Genomic DNA, 19139 nt, shown 5'->3' with positions numbered 1-19139 from the left:
GAATAACACCATGTTCATAGCAAAGTTTCATTTCTTTGTTTTGCCCCTAAGGCTAAATTTCACATTCGTACCTCCTGGTGTCTTGTGCAATTGTGTAAAGGTGCATCTTGCGAGAGAGCTGCCAGCTGACAACACATCTGAAGAGGCTGGTGCACTCTCTGTATTTCATCAAGCACAAAAAACACGTTGCCTTGTACCACCGTAAATTGAGCTCATAAAGTCGGAGGAACAGTCCTTTCAGAAGCATTTTAAGCAAGCGAGCTACAGTCTTGATTCACAGCCTGGATTACAACCCAGGCAGCTTGCAGCCCTGGCCTCCCACCAAGTCAGAGATAATAAAAGCAAAGAAACAGCTCAGCTATTATTTACCTACTCCTTCTGAAGATAACTTTGAAAACATGCCATTATGAATTTACAGAAATTCTTCCAAAGGACAAAAGCTTGTTGTTACTTAAAAAAAAAAAAAAAAAGATTACAAGATTATTTCCAGCTCTGGATGTGCTGGGGCTGGCCATGGAGAGCCGGGAACAGGAGGGACGCTGCTCTTTGGAGAGGAGAGCTCTGCAGCGGGGGGAAGGCAGCACCCCGAGGAGGCCACCCTCAGCAGCATCCAGGGCTCTGCTCCAGGCGGGCTGAAGCCCAGCTGCTGGGTAACCTGCTCCTGCCAGGATGGGCAGCCCAGAAGCTTGGGAAAAGCCAGGAAGGGCCGTATTATGTGGACCTAGAAGTATCAGGAGGCCAGCCAAAAAAAACACGTCTTACACGTACATGCAGTCCAATGGCATGCAGGTGGGCATGCATCAGCACCTGCGGGTGGTCTTTGTCTAACACTGTGTCCCACTTTTTCATTAATTAATGTTTTAATTAATAAGGTTTTGCTATAATACTAAAAGAACGATTTTTAATCAAGCAGTAAAACAACACACACGAACAACGCCGTTGCATCAGACTGCATTTCAGCATCTTGTTTACTTCCTCTCCCTTCCCAAAAGCTGAGCTATCGGAATAAACGATCTGTAAATACGTTCTGGGGGATTTAAGATCACACCGTCCTTTTTTGACCAACAGCAATTTAAGGAGAAACAAAGGAAAGGCCTGCGGTCGGGACTTCTTTTTATTCCCAGCTTCAGGCTGGGCTCTCCCCGGCAGGCTGAGCCCAGTGGACGCCGCAGACGGGAACCGCGCGCGCCCCGGCTGCACCAGGCCAGCCGCGCCGAGTGGGTTACGTCACTCGGTTCCCGTAAAAGCAGCGGTGGAGCTGGCAGTTGATGCAGGTAAACAAGTTTATTCACTCGGCATCTCACTGCCCAGTCTGGAAAAAGCACAGGGGCGGGCTGAGGCACTTTTTTTCTTCTCCCTTTTGCTGAGAAGCGATTTCTTGGAGCGGGACAGCCCTTCCCGCCCACGCGCCGCCTGGCCCAATGCTTAGCCAGGAGCAGCCCAGGCCACAGCCTGGGTCCAGGACCTGTGAGCTGGGATCATGGTAGGCTTCATCACAACTAGGCTTCATCACAACTTTTGAAAGGAGAAAAAAAAAAAAAAAAAAAAAGAAAGAAAGAAAAAAAAGAAACTATATAGAGGACAGAGGCTGTTGCTTCTGTCTTGTCTAACAATTCCTTCTCCATCCATAACTTACAAGCAGAAATAGTTTTTTCACTTTTTTATATAAACTCTCCAGACAGCTGTACTCCTGTTTTAGCTAGTGGCAGAAGCATCATGGTATCATGGGGCTTAACTCCTTTAACACACCTGCAGAAGCCTCAGCTTGAGTCATGTTAAGACATGAATCACTCCAGAAGCCTGCACCTAATTATCAGACTGTCTATTTTGATATATTTTATCTTTCATGTACAATGCCAAAGAAGTTCTTTAAATGACAGAGTAGTTGGAACATATTTTAAAGAAAACCACTTTCTTATCTGGGACTTAGTTCTGAAATAACAGGAGTAAGTGGACCAGATTATTAAAAAAAGAAGGTGGCATGCCAGAAGCTACAGGATTGGCTTGAAGTACTTAATTCTACAAGACAGGCTCAAGTAGCATCAACTCGATTTCTGTATAAGATTTTTAAAAAAAAATCCCCAGTAATGCCAGCATATAACCTTTTTATGTTAAGTCCTTTCACAAAATACAAGACCAGCCTGATCAGTAGATCATACAAGCAGCAATGCAGACAGACACTTGTTTCCAGGAAACAGCAAGACACTAAAAAAAGCCTTTTTATTGTTGATTTGAAATCAAAGTGATTTCTGAGGCCTCTGCAACTTCCAGTGCAAGACTGACTGCACACAAGGGAGTTCAGTTTGACAAGGCAAACAGGCAGCAGGTCATCACAGAGTTAACTCAATAAAATCATAATTTCTACTTGGATAAGCTGACCTAGTTCTCCCAGACTCCTCCATTAAAACAAAAAAGGGAATTTGGACATTGGATGATGTCGGAAACCTGAAGCCAAGGGCTGGGTAAGGAACAGCCACCACTCACCTTAGGGCTGCTGTCTGAACTCAACACATAGCCCTTAGTTAAACCTTAATTAAATGAAGCTGGTGTCCACAGTAAGTCCCCAGCTAATAAAAACGTACACTACAAGTGATGATACACAGCATAGCGTAAACTGGCGTAACTAGCAGTTTCTACTCCCTCCTTGTCTTGTGGACACCATGGACACAACTTCCATGGTCTTCAAAGGCGCAGGTCTGGGCATATAGCCACAGAATCATTTTCTTCTTCAAATTAGGATGATCTTTCCCAAGGTTGCAGCCAGCGCCAGATGCAAGGTGCACGTACAGAAGTAATCTTGGGTTACGCTTTCCTGGGTTGCATCCCAACTGGCTGCAAATTGGGATTTTGAAAACAAACAAACAAAGAAACCCTCATGAAAGGGTCCAAGAACATCTGCAGGTCTCCTGCAGGCCCAAGCTGACAGCAGACACATCAGATGCAAATTTGTCAGGGCCTGGGATGTGCAACCTGGAGGACAGAAACCAACAGGGCTCTCTCTCCCCAGGCCTCCCTCAAAGCTCATCCTGCAAATCCCAACAAACCAAGATGCCGACAAGCACGCGTTTTGGCATTCAACCAAATGCTAGGGTTTTTTCAGCAAAAATCTCTGTTGTACTGGAACACTTCCAACCAGCTCAAGTTAAACAACTTACCCAGAGTAAATGTTCAATGAAGGGAAAAACCTAGAAGTATGAGAGAAAAGAGGCCCAACTTTCCCTGTTTTCTAACCCATCAGGCAACATTAGATTAAATACTCATTAAAATAATAAACTGTTAAGATTGTGGTATCTAATGATTTCTCTTAATTGTGCTATTCTTCCTACATACTGGTTTCTTGGGAATATTTTTAAGTTGTTCCTCCTCCCTTACTGCAAGGCCATTAACCATTGGGTTATGTCCCCACCTCCTCCCCCTAGCCAAGAAAAAAAAAAAGACCCCAAAACTCACAGGGTTTAGTACTGCATACCCTGTGGGAGGTAGTTAATGTATCCGTATGGCTTTGTATATGCTCATGCCTCGTCATGCATAAATTCTTGCAGGAAAAATGTTTCTAATAAACATCTGAAGTCGCTATAAGTGACCTAGAAAAGGGCAAAAAAAGTTGCCAAGATTTTGACTCTCTTTACGACAAGCATGATTTAAGCCCTCTGTAGAATTCAAGAAAAAAAAAAATCTTATTCTCTTCTTTCACTGTGTACCTTTCATTTTGTTATAAGAGTGGGTTAAACCTACTTTTTCTCCCCTTTATTTGTTCCCTCTTTTTTTTTTTTTCATTTGCACTTCTCAATTCAAAATAATTCTGAGAAGGTTCTGATTTAGTAGCAGTGTTCACCTGAACAGGGATCAATGAAGGAAAAAGGGAGAAAAAAATTATTTATACACTGAGATTCTCTTCCAAATTAAAGAAAGAGACAAAGTAAGAATATTTCTTGGACAAGGATGGGGTACCACAGAGGCTGTAGGAAGGCTTTTATGGACTAAGTCCCTTGCAACAGGAATCTGGACCGCACAGGTTTGATCTGCTGCTTGATCTCCTCAAGGGGATAATCAGATTGTGCGGCATGGTACAACATGGACCAAACACCCACTGAACTCTTCCTGCACCCACTTTTATGTTTTGAACTTATTGAGATACCTCGATTTGAAACATGAGCACCCCAGCTTGCTCTTTGCCCAAGAGACAGATCAGCATCTTTAGAGAGCATTTCAAATCTCACTGCTCTTTCTTTAATACTCTATCTTACAGCATTAAACATTCTTCTACGGAAAAAAGGAAAAAAAAAAAAAAAAAAAAAAAAAAGCTTGATGAAATTTCAGAAATAGATGACACTTTCTGAAAAGCATTTCCCTGTTGTCTTACTACCAGAACCAAGACAGTATTATTGATCACCTGAGAGAGATACTACAGCAAGCCAGAAAGGAAAGAAGCTGCTCCTTCCGTAAGCTTGTAGGTAGGAGCAGCTCATGTAGTGATGGTGCAGAGAAGATGCTGCGCACGCAAGGTGGAGCTGCTCACCGCCTAAGGATGCTCTTTTCCTGCCCATGCATCTTCCCAGGCTTCCTCCACTGATGCCTCTCAGGTTACAAAAAAGCCAAAGCCTGTGCAATGCACACTTAGTCTTTTTGATATATAAACTTGTATGCTTTAGACAATATACACTTTATGTTTAATATTTAAAACAATCAAAAATAAATTTCAATCCTTACTGTGTCACTAGGACATTCTCTAAAAGTACATGACTAATAAAAGCAAGCGCCAGGCTTCGTAAGAGCACATATCACTCATTCTTTAAAACAAAAGTCTGCTCTCATAAACACCTGAATTGCAGACACTTTCCATTTTTCCACAATCACATTACAATTTCCTGAACACATATGCAAATGCAGTAAAACTCCAATTAGCTCATTGGAGTTAAAATAAGACAAAAAATAAGAAACAAACTTTCTTCAGGACAGAGAAGAACTACAGATTTGTAGCAGCATTCATTGTTACAAGACTGAATGAAGGCTCCTATTCTGCACTTCAATTCAAGACCCAGTTTAACTGGAAAAATCTGCTAACGATGGGAACAGGAGAAGACAGGTGAAAACAGCACCTGTGGATTCACCAATGAGCAAAGGAACTATGATCCCTCTTTCAGATACGCCGTGATCTCTTCACCAGAACTATTTGTTGCCGCCGAGAACACAAAGCACATCTCTGTGCCAGAGACGCAGTAACGTGGCATCCCTGAACCGCCTCATGAATTCTACACATGCATATCATTAAAAAGAGATAGTGTGGAGATGCCTCCAGCATCTTTAAAAAGCTTTTCTTATCCTCCATTTGTTGCATCTAGTATTTCTATTCTTAATCTTCTCATTTATCCTCATTTCTAAGTTCTCTCATTTACTTTAATGCTGTCTTTTCAGACTCTCCAGTTTTATGGGAACAGTTTCCCAAATTTAAATACACTACATTTTGACTCCAAGAAAAAATTGAAGGTAGAGTATCAGCCTACTTAAGATGGTAATAAATAAATCCCAAATGCAAAATGCATGACACTACCTGCCAGTAATCCTCCCCCCATGAGACTAACATGTTTTGTTAGTCTGTCATTTTAAGTAGGTTTAAGCAAAAATCTTCTGTTAGACAATTTGACTTCATTCATCCGAAGGTGATGACTTCATCCTGGAAAGGAGAAGGAACATGGATTTCTGAAATGTAACCTAATTTCCTAGCAGAAACAAAAACAACCTGATGAAATTTGGTCCCATCCTGTTCAGCTTTTTCATCAATGACCTGAATGAGGGGATGGAGTGCCTCCTCAGCAAGTTTGCTGATGATACCAAGCTGGGAGGAGTGGCTGACACACCAGAGGGCTGTGCAGCCATTCAGAAAGACCTGGACAGGCTGGAGAGTTGGGCAGAGAGGAACCTCCTGAGGTTCAACAAGGGCAAGTGCAGGGTCCTGCACCCAGGCAGAAATCACCCTAGGCACCAGTACAAGCTGGGGGCTGACCTTCTGGAGAGCAGCTCTGCAGAGAAGGACCTGGGAGTGCTGGTGGGTGACAAGTTGACCATGAGCCAGCAATGTGCCCTTGTGGCCAGGAAGGCCAATGGTCTCCTGGGGTGCATTGGGAAGACTGTTGGCAGCAGGTCGAGGGAGGTGATCCTGCCCCTCTACTCAGCCCTGCTGAGGCCTCATCTCGAGTACTGTGTCCAGTTCTGGGCTCCCCACTACAAGAGAGACATGGAGCTACTGGAGAGAGTCCAGTGTAGGGCTACAAGGATGATCAGAGGGCTGGAGCACCTGCTCTATGAGGAACGGCTGCGAGAGCTGGGCCTCTTCAGCCTGGGGAAGAGAAGACTGAGGGGGGATCTTATCAATGTGTACAAGTACCTGAAGGGAGGGTGTCAAGGGGACGGGGACAAACTCTTTTCAGTTGTCCCGTGCGACAGGACAAGAGGCAATGGGCAGAAATTGAAGCACAGGAAGTTCCGCCTGACCGTGGTTGCCCAGAGAGGTTGTGGAGTCTCCTTCTCTGGAGATCTTCAAGGCCCGCCTGGATGCAACTCTATCTAACATGCTCTAGGTGACCCTGCTGAGCAGGGAAGTTGGACTAGATGATCGCCAAAGGTCCCTTCCAACCTTACTGATTCTATGATTCAGTTACCAAAAAGCTCTTATCATACCCTAAGCAGAAGCATAAATAAAATAATCACAAAATGAGCTTCGTCAGCAAAATCTAATTTTCTGAGGAGTTTTTAAATTAACATTGCACTTGCTTACTTGCTTGCCTTTTTTTTTTTTTTTTTTTTTTTTGAGAGAGAGAGAGGAGAGAGGGGGTGGGGGGACAGAGAAGGAAAGAAGGAAAAAAAAAAGTAGGTCAGCATGTTTTCCTAGCATGTCTTTCTGACTCCATTAAAACTGTCTGTCAGATGACTAACCAAGCCTATAATCCAACTAAAAGCATGTTTGCTTTCTGTTGCACTTTTTGCCAGGGGAAAGGAAGAATTCCACTTAGCTTTAACTCTGAAATATAGGTAAATGTCTTGAAAACTCCAGGAATTTCCTCACATTTATTTATCAAGTCCATTTATATCACCAATAAGCAACTAGTTATGGGTATATGACACTGAGAAGCAATCCCATAGACAATTAAATGCCTATCAGCCTTAGGCACTGCCTGTAGCACTTTAAGCTGCAACTTTCTAAGGACAGTTTCAAAACTTTCTTTGGATGATTGACAAACTTTTCATAAGATCTAGGATTAAAAATGGAGAGTTTTCATAAATATGCAAACAAGCACTGGAATAAAGTGAGATGGGGCAAAGCTGTTTCAGTTAATTTTGGCTATGCTAAGGGAAATTAATAATCACTATGTCTTACGATCTTTCTTATTACTTGTGCTAGTACTAGCGGAAAAATGTTATTATAGTTAGGCTAGAAACAGAGTTATTTCTACTGTTTATATGCTGTGCAAGTTCAAAGAATCCTGTACACTCTCCACGTGAAAGCTAAAGAACTGGAGATTAACTGTTCCAATGTATTTTAAATCGAGCATGTGATGATACTGAGTCAAACTACAAACAAATCGAGGTTATTTTTAGAGCACAGTCCTAAGGGTAGCATCCCAGCAGGAGGAGCTGCAATGTGTCAGCTGGCTTATCGCAGGCACAGCGATGGAAAACTCCCCCTGCTACAACAATTCATGCAGTGCATGAAAGAAAGTCATCAGGGCCTGACAGCAGCAGAGGGAAATCCATGGCCTCTTCTGCTTATGTACAGACCCTCTTAAACAATCTTGGAGAGGCTGCTGGATTCTGAGAGGCTGCTTTTTGTCTTCCCTACCATCAGCACAGGAGTTACTCTCCGTAGAGAAAACCAGCACAGGCTTCATTTTTTTTTGCCTTCTGCAGAGAGGTTTGTCCCACACAAGACCATCCCCAGCAAAGTGATCACCAGGGAAACAATGAAATAATTATGTTGGCAGATATAAGTTCTCAGGAGGATGCACGCATGCTCAGATATGTTTCCTGAAAGCAGAAGGACCAAATGCTATCACAGGAGATGCACAAGTCCTACAGGCACTTTCGCAGTGCTACAGTTCAGAATTCCCAGAACTCTTGGGAAACAATTTACTGTGATTCTCATGAACCTTGGCTACTCCAGATAACATTTTCAGGTTGGCCTGACAACCAAATAAGCCATGTTTAGCTTCAAGGCCCAGAATACAGGATCTTGGTTGTTCCCAGACTGATATTTATCTCATCTACATTTCTCCATCCTTTGAATTCTATATCCCCCCCCAAAAAAAAAAAAAAAAAAAGAGTGCAAAGAGGGGAAAAAAAAAAAAAAAAAGCACAGTAACGGTCAGCAGAGAAACCTCAGAGCCTCAGTAGAAAGTACCACTGCCTGGCAAAACAGCAAGCAGAAAAAGGAGATAAAAAGATGCCACATGCCCCTGAATGAGAAAACGACCCGAGTTAGGAATAGCGACTGAGCAGCGAACTGAGCGTATGGAGGAAGAATAGGAGCTCTGAGACAAAGCTTTTGAGGTCATGGGATTGGGGTCTAAGCAGTTATGTCCGCATGACCAAGCAAGCGCAGCCTCAACCCTGTGCTGCCGGCCGAGCACGCGGAGCGGGCCAGGACACGCTCCCTCCGAACCTCCCATCTGCTCCTGCAGCGGTGGCCCCTGGCGCAGCACCAGGCACAAAGGACGAGCCAGCGGTTCCCCAGCTGTGAACGCAGCAGGGATACTACGCTCCGACAGAAGTAAGGCTACCTGCAAGGGCAACCGCAGGCAGTTTCTTATATAAACATGAACCAGAATAATGCTAGAAAAAGGAACATCCTTCCTCAACCAAGAGACAGAACAAGAAATAATAGAAAGGACCACATAAATGAACAGATCCACGTTAAGAAGCTGCTTTGCAAGAGACACTCATACCAAATACCTTTTAGCGGGAAATTGGGGGGGGGGGGAAGCATATGAAACAGTATCACCAGGAAGAAAAAACTCCACCTTAGAGTATGACACGGAAAAATTTGAAGCTCCATTTGTTTGCAGTGTCCCTTTAACCATCCTCAAGAAGGAGCTGAGCTTTCAAGAGTAAGTGGCATGTGGCTAGAGAGCAACAGAAACCTTAACTGCTAATATCAACAGCCAGCCTCTGGACTAGAATCAAATGTGCCCCAATTAAAATAAGAAAAGGTTAAAATCAAGTCATGGGACTTTGATAAAGCCACTGAACAGTAACACATACTTCACTTGAGTGTACTGCAGATTTAAGCCCGTGCTGTTCTGCAAAAATTAAGGCTGTATGCGCTTTAACCTTTTCACTGGTTATCTCAGAGTTTCACCTATATTGGAAGAAAAGTTATTCATGTAAGAACCCTGTATCACTCAACTGAATTTATTCCATAGGACAAGATCAAAAGGCATTCAGAAAGTCCAGAACTTCATAATATCTTACTGCCAATTGCCACCTTTTCTTAAACTGCATCTGGTTTTTGAGTCATATTGGCTATTGTAGTGAAAACTGGTAAATGTAGTAACTTCAGAAGTGTCACAGTTTTAATAAAACACCTTGTTAAACAAAAGACAGGCACATATTCATAGCCATGGAGGATTAGGATTTACGGATGCAGACAAAGGCTGTGATGGCTCCAGCCATCGGGTGACTCGTGCGGGTGCCCATGTTGTCATAGAGACAGCAGAGAGCACCGGCAAGTTCACCACACCAGCTATACCTCAGTGAATGTGTCTTAATGCAACCTCCAGCTGAAGACATGCAATCCATCTCTGTATGAGCTTATTGAAGGAATTCCCTTTATGCCTACTCAGTCCTCAAGAGCCACAAATGAAAGGAAAAGATGCAGGAGATATATACTTTTAAAATCATTAAAGATAAGACAAAGCCTAGTGTTTCTGTTGTATTGAAGGAGAAAACAGAAAAGATAACTTTCATTTGAACAAGTAGTGATGCAAAACATTAACTAAATGCCTTTAATAAGTTAAAAAAAAAAAAAAAACAAAGAGAGAGAGAAAAGAAAGAAGGAAAGAAAGAAGGATGGAAAGAGCAATTCCAGAGCCTTCACGCAAGGTCAGCTGCATGCAGCAGCATCTCCCTGTTTCCCAGGGACCTCTGCCACCCTGCTGCTGCTCTGCTCCTGATTCTCTCCCACTCCATGCCTGCTGCATTCAATCGCCTTGCTCCTCCTTATGCTAGGAAATACAAACAGGAGTTTGCCTGTCTCTACATCTCTTACTTCCTCCCAGCACCTCCCAGCCAGATGGCACACGAGCACCCATTTATTTTGCCAGGGTGCAACAGCACCCTCCAGCCCTTCAGTAGCCCCCAGCTTCCATAACTGTGGGCTTTCTACCCAAGAAAATAATGCAAGTGTTGCAGCACTAGCATGTTCTAGTGTGAAGTTACAATTATTTATCACACCACACCTGAAAGGCCATGGACAGAAGAACAGAACCTCAGGACTAGGTTCATACCTCTCTCCTGAATTTTATGATCTAAAGATCAGACTAATTGCCAAATCATCGTGACTTGAGCAAGGTTCACAAATCATGCTGTGCTTGAGGAATTAGGAGAGGATTTACCTAGCTGCATCATGAAAGGTGCCAATAAATTGTTCAGCTGGAGAGTTAACATAATAAAAAAAAAAATCATTTTTTATGTTATTTTCTTTAGCAGTTTATTAATTGCTGCCTGAAATACTTTTCTGAAACACAATGAGCTGCAAATGAATTCATGGGCTATTAATCTGCTGTACACGGCACTGGAGGGAAAGCTCATTAGGTGAGTTGATGCAATTACTGCTATTACATAACCATCTTCACAGAACATGGAGTAAATTATGAATAATAACATTCAATCTAAGTTGCTCCTTTAAACATTAGAGCTGGCAAGTGAAAGCCGTGCAAAATCAAGAGGAAAGGCACAGAAGAGGCAGATCTCAAAAGGAGAGGGGAAAAAAATCTGCTTCTTTGAAGACACCAAGCCACTGCAAAAGCAAAAGATGTTTGTTTAACCACGGGAAACACTGTGCAAGAAGTAGAACTCAGTTCTTTACAACAGTATTTTAACTGTATATAAATCATTTTTTAGCCACCCAACATAACAAAGTGTGCATTATCTCTGGCAAAGGACAGACTGACCCTAGACCACTATGTTTTTTGTAGCAGGCAGACCCTTTCTGTTGACTTTGCTCTCATCTTAAAATATCTCCTTGTCAGTGCTTGGCCAGATCTTTAAAAGTTCCCAATTTCTCAAGCTGAAAAAAATAAATAAATACAATCCTTCCTATCCAGTCAGAAACTGGAAAAGAGACAACCTTAATGAACAAGGCTAAACATTGTGATCTGTGAATTGACTGCTCTTTCCCCACTACCTATACACTTAAATCCTTAATTTCATTGTAATTTTCATATTCAGTTAGAATTTTTCACCTTTACAACACAAGCTCTCTCAACTCCTGCAAAGAGGGTCATCATTTTCACTCATCAATATAGGAAAACTAACCTTATCTTGTAACTTTTAGTGACATAAACCAGTCTCAAAACACAATTCATGGTCTTGTGTTTTCCCTTCCAATATTTAGATGATGTCTCTCAAGGAACCAACAAGAGTCATCAGACAAGGCAACTACTTTGGAATTTTTGACCAAGCCTCTAGTGACTATGTGGTATTTAGGCATCTAGTTAAAAATTTAGCCCATAGCAAAGCAGAAACAATTCTTAAATCCAGTACTTACTGCCAGTTAGAAAGAATTAAACACACTTAAACTCTGAGTAAAAGCATCTAAACAAAGACCTCATGAGTTACAATTAACTTGCTTTAAAAATACATTGTTAGTGGATCTGGATGAACCTTCTCAAACGCAGCTACAGAAATTAGCCATCTAGTTAACAACTCATTGGAGATGGAATCTCACTTCCATAAGAAGACTGAAAGACTATAAATAGAACATAAAATTGCAATATAATATAAAAAAACCAAACAATTCTTTAAGTAGATATTTCCCGATTGCCAACTGAAAGCAAAAATAAAGTAGTCATCCTATTGTTCAGTAGCAGAATTTAATCTTATGTTCTAAGTACAAACATTTAAATATTATAAGACTTTGAATTCTGCGACGAGAAGTAACAGACATCTTTGTGCATTTTTTTTAATAAAACCAAAATAGAAAACACACAAAATTCCCCTCTTCATGGTAATTCCCCTGCATTCCCTCCTTTCTTCCTCCAAGGAGGTTAATTGTAAGCAGATTTACAAATCTGAACATTGCTCCATTGCACTGGAGCAGTCTGGGACAACAATTCTCTGCCTTTACAAACATAATTTTGCTCTGCTAGGGCTCACTGCAGATGAAGCTTCTGCCAATAGAAATGGCTTTTCTGCACCACACCGCGGTCCTGGGACCAGGTGCCCATCTGGAGAGGTACCCGACAGACCATCAAGCACAACTACAGCCCTTACAGGCTGCAAGTTTTATAACAGAGGGTGGAAGGAGAGATTAGCCAGGCTCAGTCGAGCAGTTACACCCAAAGGAAGCTCCGTTTCTCCCACCTCACACCCTGCAACAAATCCAGTGTTTAAGTTTTATTTAAGCATAGGCTTCACCTCCTAAGTTGTATGTTCCAGCACCCTGTTGGGAAGCGCCTATTGTGTTCCAGGGGTTTCCCCCCAATTCCTTCCAGTTCCCTTGATCATGCCAAGTGCCATGACCCTGCATGAGCTCTGGAGATGCAGGGTCCATGTGTGTAAACGCTGCGTGCGTCTTCCTCGCACCAGTGTCAGCCAGGGATGAAGCTTCAACAGCAGCTCAGGGATCACATATCAGAAGGGCAAAGGTGAGTTTCCTAACAAGATGCTCACAGCCCTAGCAGCCATTCTACTTAACTAGCAGCAAAATAAAATAAAATGAAATAAAAATTATGATTACATAGGATTTCTTTAGTTTGTCTCTACATGTTCATAAAAAAAAAAAAAAGTGAGAGGCCGAAGTTGGGGGGAGGGAAAGGAGAGACTGTTTTGGAATGCACAGCACCTCAGCTGCACCCACAACTCCTGCACTAGCTTCCATGTGCTCGCATACAAACCTACACGGGCCAGCTGCACAGTACCCCCCAAACCTGGCACGTGGTGCTAGGGAGGGGTTGGCCCTGGGCTGCTGCACCGCGAGCTGCGGCTCGCTTTGGGGGAACCCAAGCTCAGGAGTTGGAGGCGGCAGAGCGGAGGGATCAGACAGTAAGGCTTTACTTGAAGCTCTGTTTTCACCCTGCTGTCAGATAAGGCAGTCATCGCCAGGCCAGCTCCATTCTCCTCGTACCCCTTGTCTTGTCTACTTAGAGCACTAACTCTTTGCAAGAGCGGCTATACAACGAGAGCCAGTTCCCACGCCAGTGGGATCCCATTTCAGCTGGGTCCGGTAGATACCATCACAATCCCAACAGCTCCATTGCTGCCCTGGAGGCAGCCTTGCTACCGACCTCTCTATCAGATCTGGGGACTCCAGTGGGGCAGGAGATACCTTATTTTTCTTAAGGGAACAAAACAAAACGTAAAGAAATGCAAATTTGATGCATTCCTTCATCATCTCACTTCATTCCCTGTGACAAGATAAAAGCATACAAGAAATACTGAGTATCTCTTTATCTCTTACAACATGCTCTATCTCCATCTTTAAAAATCTTACTTACTGCACTGGTTAGGCAGTCATTTCTGATCTTAGATAGTTTATGTGTAACTCTCATTAAACTCAAAGGAGTTGCATATCTAAGTACTCTTTAAAGGCAGAGCAAAAAAATATGACTGTAAAATTTAAGCACAGATTATTCTGGATACTGAAATACTGCATTTACTCCTCTTTAGCGCTTGGGAACAGACTTTGGGGTTTGGCTATTGTAGCCTTGTTTTCCTGTTGGACTCCTCTGATACCTTGTAATAAGAAAGCCGTGAACAAAGCACAGAAAAAGGCAACAGAATGGTAAGAAGACAGGAAAAACAAAGTTGAAAAAGGTACTTCTTTAGAAAAAAACCTCCATCTGTTAAAAAAAGCCCACTAACTTCCTTGGTTTACCATGTGTACTTCTAAAGAAGTGCACCTGAAACCTGGAGACATGTATGCAAGAAAGCTGGATTAGAAAAGAATTTTTTAAAGTTTAACTCTAAAAGGTTTATGAAGAGACAACAAAGAACCATCTCTGTTTTTAAACTCAGAGGACAAGACACTGCATTCAAACTGATGATATTTAAAACACAGTCTGTTACACTGCAAAAGCCTTCTACAGAAATGCAGCCAGAGGACATCCTTCACTTCTCCTAGTATCTTCTCTGCTCTCTCTCCAACCTACCATCCTGCTTTTGGTGCCCAGAGTGGCTTGAGATAAAGGCAACTGCCAAAGGGCAGTTTCTTCGAATCACAGAATCATAGAACTGGTATGGTTGGAAGGGACCTCTGGAGATCACCTAGTCCAACCCTCAAGCAAGCGGCCCATAGGGGGATTGAACCCGCGACCTTGGCATTATTAGCACCACGCTCTAACCGAGTTTCACTCTCTGTTCCGACTAAGAAACATGCAGAGCTTAATTCATGCGTGAGACAACTCTGGCAAAGCTCCAGCTATCCTATGAGAGAAAAGAGAACAATATACAACCTAAAAAAGTGGTAAATTTGTATACTTTAACCTTGGCTAACATGTTAGCAATACTGCTATTTCCCAAACCTACTCTGATGAAGTATTATAGCATTTAAGAGGATTGTTATTTCACATCAGCAGTAAAATCTTGCATGTTATGCCTGTTTCATTAACCACAGTTTCTAATTTCCATGAGGAAGGGTTGGAAACTCTGCAAAGCGGTCCTGAAGATATATCTAGCTCTTTCTCTGCAAGACTTTCCCTCTGAGAGGAGAAGCAGCAGACTGAGACAGAGAAAAAGAAGCGGCAATTAGTAGACTGGTGGGACTCTGGGACCCGTTCAGATCTTGCCCAAGTACAGAAAAATGAACTACTGGGACATCTCATGCAATTTTGGAAAGAGAAATGCTTATGACTGAACTGTAATTTAAATACGTTCTTAACTGTCTCATCAGTGTTAGTTTTCTTTCTCCAGTCTCAAGTCTTCTTAAAGAAGTTCTGTGGGTGAATTAAGTAAAGAGAGTGGTGCTGGGTAATTTTTTGCTTCTCATGGGCACACTACAAATTTCTGTGTTGTATTGGAATTGATCTACTGCAATCAGGAAAAGTCATTGATAAAGGAAAAACTCCACAACAATATATCAGTGCATGTAAGGATTTTGGTTTTTTATTTTATTTTGATTGGCTTGATAGCAGTAAACAAAAAAAAAAAAAACACAGTCTTCTAAAATTAGAAGAGTTCCCCCTGGAGATCTGAGAAAGCCTTCCTTCTGCTACATTTTCATGCTTGAAAGGATTATCAGTTAACAAGGAGGGGGGAAAAAATGTCTAACTAAATATTCTTTACAAAGTTAATTTCAAGGGCAAAGAAAAGGCTTTTGGAAAATAGAGGGGGGAAAAAAAAATCTGTTCTCCCCCTCCCATTTTGTACATTGAGCAATACTTTGCATATAGTCAGATTTACTAGGTAGGTTCAGGAGATTTCACCTTTTAGAGAGACTCCAACTAGTCAGTACTTAAGGCCGTTGTTCTACCAGCTTTTTAAAGTGCCATACACGAGTATTTTGAGTGGCTGGGTCACAGATTTGACGAGGGAACTATCGTGGAAACCTCTCTCCTCCCTCTCGCCACCCGCTGCCAGGGCGGCCGGTCCGGTCCCTGCGCGGTTCCCAGCACGGCTGCCCATGCACCTGCACGGGGCTGAAGGACGGCTGCTGCCCACGGCATGAGGATCGAGGGGAAGTGCTGGGGAAACAACAGCCGGCACCGACACCGCGGCTCGCCAGGCAGCAAAGAGGTACGTGGGCGTTCACAGAAGGGCACCGAAGTGTTACAAGGGCTTAGCAAGCCAGCGCTGCCCCTTACACCCTTGTCAAAGATGCTCTTTCGTAACTGAAAGCATCTGGTGATAACCCACTATTAAAGCACATAGCTGTGACTGTGTTCTTTTGAATTTGGACAGTTAACACACATGCACTTAAAATAATTCTAAATAATTAAACTAGAAGAGAAAACCTGGCAGAAGTACCTACTAATAAGTTCTCACCTCCATCCGGGCTGGCCAGGTGGCATTGCGCTAGAAATCGTTAATGATGGTGTTTAGGCAGCAAAGTTAGGGACTCAAATCAGTAAAGAACAGGTCTGAAGCTGAGTGCAAAAGTCAAACTCCCTTTCTGCATATGAACGCAGATACTAGCTTCAATCACATAATATTTTTCTTCCCTGGGGACTGCCATATATACATACAATATGACAAACAGTAAATTGTTTCTGAAGACAACTTACATTCTTTGGACATTCCCACTTCAAAGCACTTCTGTAGTCTGCAGTACTGGCAGCGATTTCTAGTAACTTTATTGATAACACAGTTTTTATCTCTATGACATGTGTAAACCATGTTCTTCTGGATACTCCTGCGGAAGAAGCCCTGAAATCAAGAAAAAAAAAAAAAGAAATCAAATCTTTGAGCTTCCCATAACCCTTAAAGACAAGCACTTAAAATAGCAAAATAGTTCAGAGTTATGGCTGAAGTAGGGAAGTTTTAAAGACTCAGGCTTACTATAATTTAATATTGTTTTCCTGCAACATAAAAATCATCTCTTAAATAAAAGCTAATTAAATAATGCAACTCAAAGCCAAAATAAACAAAACTAGAACTAGTAACAGCACTCAGGAAGTGAAGTCCTAGATTTTACATAAGGGCTCAAAGGAAGAAAGTTTGGGCTTATGTATTTAGTAATGAACTAGGTGAACAGTAGCCTTCCAGATCGAGCCACTTGGAAGTCCAACACTCATCCAAGAAGCAATGGCTTCCGTCAGCTCTAAGGTCCCCTCTATTTTGGTTGTTGCAGAGATTCTCTAGCTTGAATGCTGCACATAGAAGTGAAGTAATTGGAAACCCAGCTCTTTTAGTAGTTACAACTCCTACAGCAATAAATTTGGCTTCTGTGGGTGGAAGAGTTCCACATCAGCTTACTGAGTTTTGAACTTGTAAACCCTGCCAATTACAGTATTTTTCTTATTCACACACAGCTGTGAAAATAATCATGTAGCTAGAATGATCTTGAACAGAAATTAAAAAAACAGAACTAAAAGGTTGGTTCATACTTCAGGAACATCATTTGACTGGATTCCTCCCATGGTAAGTAAGAGGGAGAAAAACATTCATAAATGGCAAGGCTGGTCAGCACAGAAAAAAAAAGGCAAAAACAAGTTAATTTCTTTATCTCCATTAAAAAACATGCTTTAGATAATATCATATAATCGTGAAGAAGAAAGGAGGATTATTTTAAGCATTTTAGAGCTCAGTCCACAGATAAGCAGTGAAAGTATTTCTGTGACAGACATTTGGAAATTTGACAGGGCTACTTAACCTTCTCACTCAGGTTTTGAGCACCATTTCAGCAAGCACTGGGGTCAAATTTCAGTCAACATCATAGCAGCACGGAAGGATATTTGGCAATTTAGTATTTGTTGGAGGGCTTGAAAGGTTGAAACTCTTCACTGAGCCGCATGTTCACGCCCTACAGGGAAGTAGTAGGTTTGATCTCAGAGATGATAGCTCTGTACCTACAACACGTTTGCCTGAAGATGTGATCATGGTGAGCTATAAAATAGGCTTTCTTAAAAGCACTCCCAGAAACACTCAAGCAGTTCAAAACCCCAAAACTCTGTCATTCAGAGTTAACCGAGAGAGCTTCTGTTCTGGCCATACGATCAGGGAGCGGCAGGGCAAGCACAGTCAGTAAGGGCTGCTCATAAATTCCTTGCACACCCAACATGCTATAGATGCTAACGTTATGAAAATACCTCAGACTTGCTCAGAACCAAAAAATGCTTCTTTAATCACGCAACCCCTGGCAATAGCTTTCTGCGGCTCTTGCACAGGCAAGCCTCACCCTGAGGCTAGCTTCCCTGATTTAGAAGGGACTTGACATTATAATCAAAGTGGTAAATAAAAACTCTTTTCTTCTTTCTTTCTCTTAAGCTACTAGACCCAGAATAAATATTTAATGTCATTTATTTAGTCGATTAAAACTTTTTTAAAAAGTTATCAATAACACATTTTATATTCAACTCATCAACACTGCTGGAATGTTTGCAGGAGAAAACACGGCAAGGGTATACATTTGTTTACTTGCTGAAGATTTGTAATACTATTCATTTATTACTTTCTTACTTTGATATTCCCATCTACCTGGCTCTGTGAGAACTGTTGGTCATGCTAACCAGAATGGTAAGAAGTCTACGGCATTTATTTTATTTTACTTCAACAGGCAAAAGTTGCAAACTGTGCTGGCTCAGGGGTCAGTGTGTGGCTTGGTCACTTTCCCGCTGGAAGGAGGCAGCAGGAGCCCAGTCAGGTAACTTCCCCTTCAGCCATCCCAGTTTAACCCACTGCTGCATGTAAAGCAGCACCCTTGGTCAGGCAGTAATGGATTTATAGCCCACGGAGCAGCCCAACGAGCCAGTAAGCAAAATGGCCTGAACAAACAAAAACAACTCTCACGTGCAACAAGCGTCTCACCTTGCAGTGAGTGATTTAATAGAGATCAGCTGCCAAAGCCTCCTCGTCGCCTGCACCCTCTCTGGGGCGCCGGCTGCCTATCAGCCATGCTTGAACAACCTCTAGTTTACTGAAACAGGCACTGCTTGAAATGAAATACGTGCATCAAGAGTCACCCAATACAGAGCGCAGCAGGAACAACCTCCCCAAAATATGCCTGTAGTGCACCAAAATACAACCCGTAGCTAATGGCACCCGTTGACTGATCATTTGTTCCGATATTTGGACACAGATTCTGTGATCCTTTTAACCTAGGGTGTAATTACAATCCATCAGCAAAGAAAGCAGAGAGGGTGACCTCAGTCCTTAACATAGAGACTTGCCCCTACAGCCACCCAGAGCTTCTGAAGACTGTAAATATAAAGCATTCATGAACCCATTACTAAGCCAAAGGCCTTAAGAAGAACAAATGTAGAAAAAATAAA

The 19139-nt window shown here is 42.3% G+C and overlaps 1 protein-coding gene across 6 annotated transcripts in view; it reads right to left on the bottom strand.

Annotated features, from left to right (window-relative positions):
• RARB (retinoic acid receptor beta) overlaps positions 1–19139 on the bottom strand; it is a 317926-nt gene that overhangs the window by 30875 nt on the left and 267912 nt on the right. For all 6 annotated transcript variants that reach the window (XM_062569332.1, XM_062569331.1, XM_062569335.1 and 3 more), the window contains one exon: positions 16434–16575. In XM_062569332.1, the coding sequence (XP_062425316.1) occupies positions 16434–16575 (142 nt within the window). The remainder of the gene's footprint in view (positions 1–16433; positions 16576–19139) is intronic.

The sequence above is a fragment of the Rhea pennata genome, chromosome 2, assembly GCF_028389875.1.
Source record: "Rhea pennata isolate bPtePen1 chromosome 2, bPtePen1.pri, whole genome shotgun sequence".
NCBI classification, from domain to species: domain Eukaryota; kingdom Metazoa; phylum Chordata; class Aves; order Rheiformes; family Rheidae; genus Rhea; species Rhea pennata.
Note: the sequence above shows the minus strand (reverse complement) of the source record. Positions and strands in the feature narration are given on the sequence as shown.